At 67.0% G+C, this 1,088-nt stretch overlaps 1 protein-coding gene across 1 annotated transcript in view; it reads left to right on the forward strand.

The window, feature by feature from the left end:
• MYLK2 (myosin light chain kinase 2) overlaps window positions 1-1,088 on the forward strand; it is a 13,280-nt gene that overhangs the window by 3,430 nt on the left and 8,762 nt on the right. Inside the window, exon 5 of the mRNA XM_008056151.2 lies at window positions 559-720. Within this exon, the coding sequence (XP_008054342.1) occupies window positions 559-720 (162 nt within the window). The remainder of the gene's footprint in view (window positions 1-558; window positions 721-1,088) is intronic.

Raw genomic sequence — 1,088 nt, forward strand, 5'->3', positions numbered from 1 at the left:
CGGCCCCGGGTGACGGGATCCGAGCCACCTCCCGGGCCCGGCTTCCCCGCCGCCGCCGCGGTTTCTGAAGAGGCTTCCATTCCCGATGACGCAGCCCGCCGGCCTTCGGGCTCGCGGCGCCTCACGTCGCCGCCCGCGAGGGGGCGGCCTCTCCCCACAAACGTCCCCGGGCCCGCCGCGGGCGGCTGCAGGTCCGGCCGGCGTGCGGCGCTGGGGCTGATGCCGGGAGGTCCCGCACCCGGTCCATCGGGGCCACGGCAAGCCCCCGTGCCCGGCACGCCGCTTCGTAGCCGCTGTGTGTGCCTGTTTGGCTGCTGCTCATGGACGCGCAGGTAGTGGGGAGGGAGTCCTCTTACCTTAGTGCAGGCGGCTCCAGGCAGCCAGGCACCCACGCCTGTGGTCCCGCCGGGAGAGTCTGGGTCCCCTTTGATGGGGCAGCGGCCTCCCAGGCCTTTTTGTGTGTCGGTGGCAGGACTGAAACAGAAAACGGGGCCCCACAGCCCCGTCCCAGAGCCAGGTGTCCCTGGTGAGCTTAAAGAGGAGGGGAGCCAGGAGGAGGGGGTGGGCTGAACGCACTCTGGCGCTGACCGTGAGGGCCTGCTCTGCCCCTTCAGATGACTGCCCACCACCCCCGGCTCCCTTCCCCCACCGCATCGTGGAGCTGCGGACTGGAAACGTCAACAGCGAATTCAGCATAAACTCCAAGGACGCGCTCGGAGGGTGAGAGCTGGGGCCCAACCCGGGACCCACAGGAGGGGAAGGCACCCAGCCCCTGCGGCCTCACAGTGTCCCTGGGCGGGGCCCAGAGATACTCCACTTAGACACCGCCACGTGTGTTTGCACATGTCGTGTGCCGCTGTCCGGTGCCGATGTAAACTCAGTGTCACTGTCACTCGCATGGACACAGTGGCAGCTGTTCAGTGCTTCTGCTGGAAATGTATAGCACTTTCCTATCTGTCTCTGCTCCAGGTACCATGCTGACCCCCTCATGGTGATTCCGGCTTTGTAACTGGCCCTGGCTCGGTTTTGTGCCTCCACAGATCCTTCCTCCCTATGCCTGAGGGGCCTTCCCCAGGGCCACCAACCCC

Source organism: Carlito syrichta, unplaced genomic scaffold, assembly GCF_000164805.1.
Source record: "Carlito syrichta isolate Samal-C Ts95f unplaced genomic scaffold, Tarsius_syrichta-2.0.1 Scaffold83171, whole genome shotgun sequence".
In the NCBI taxonomy this organism is placed as follows: Eukaryota; Metazoa; Chordata; class Mammalia; order Primates; family Tarsiidae; genus Carlito; species Carlito syrichta.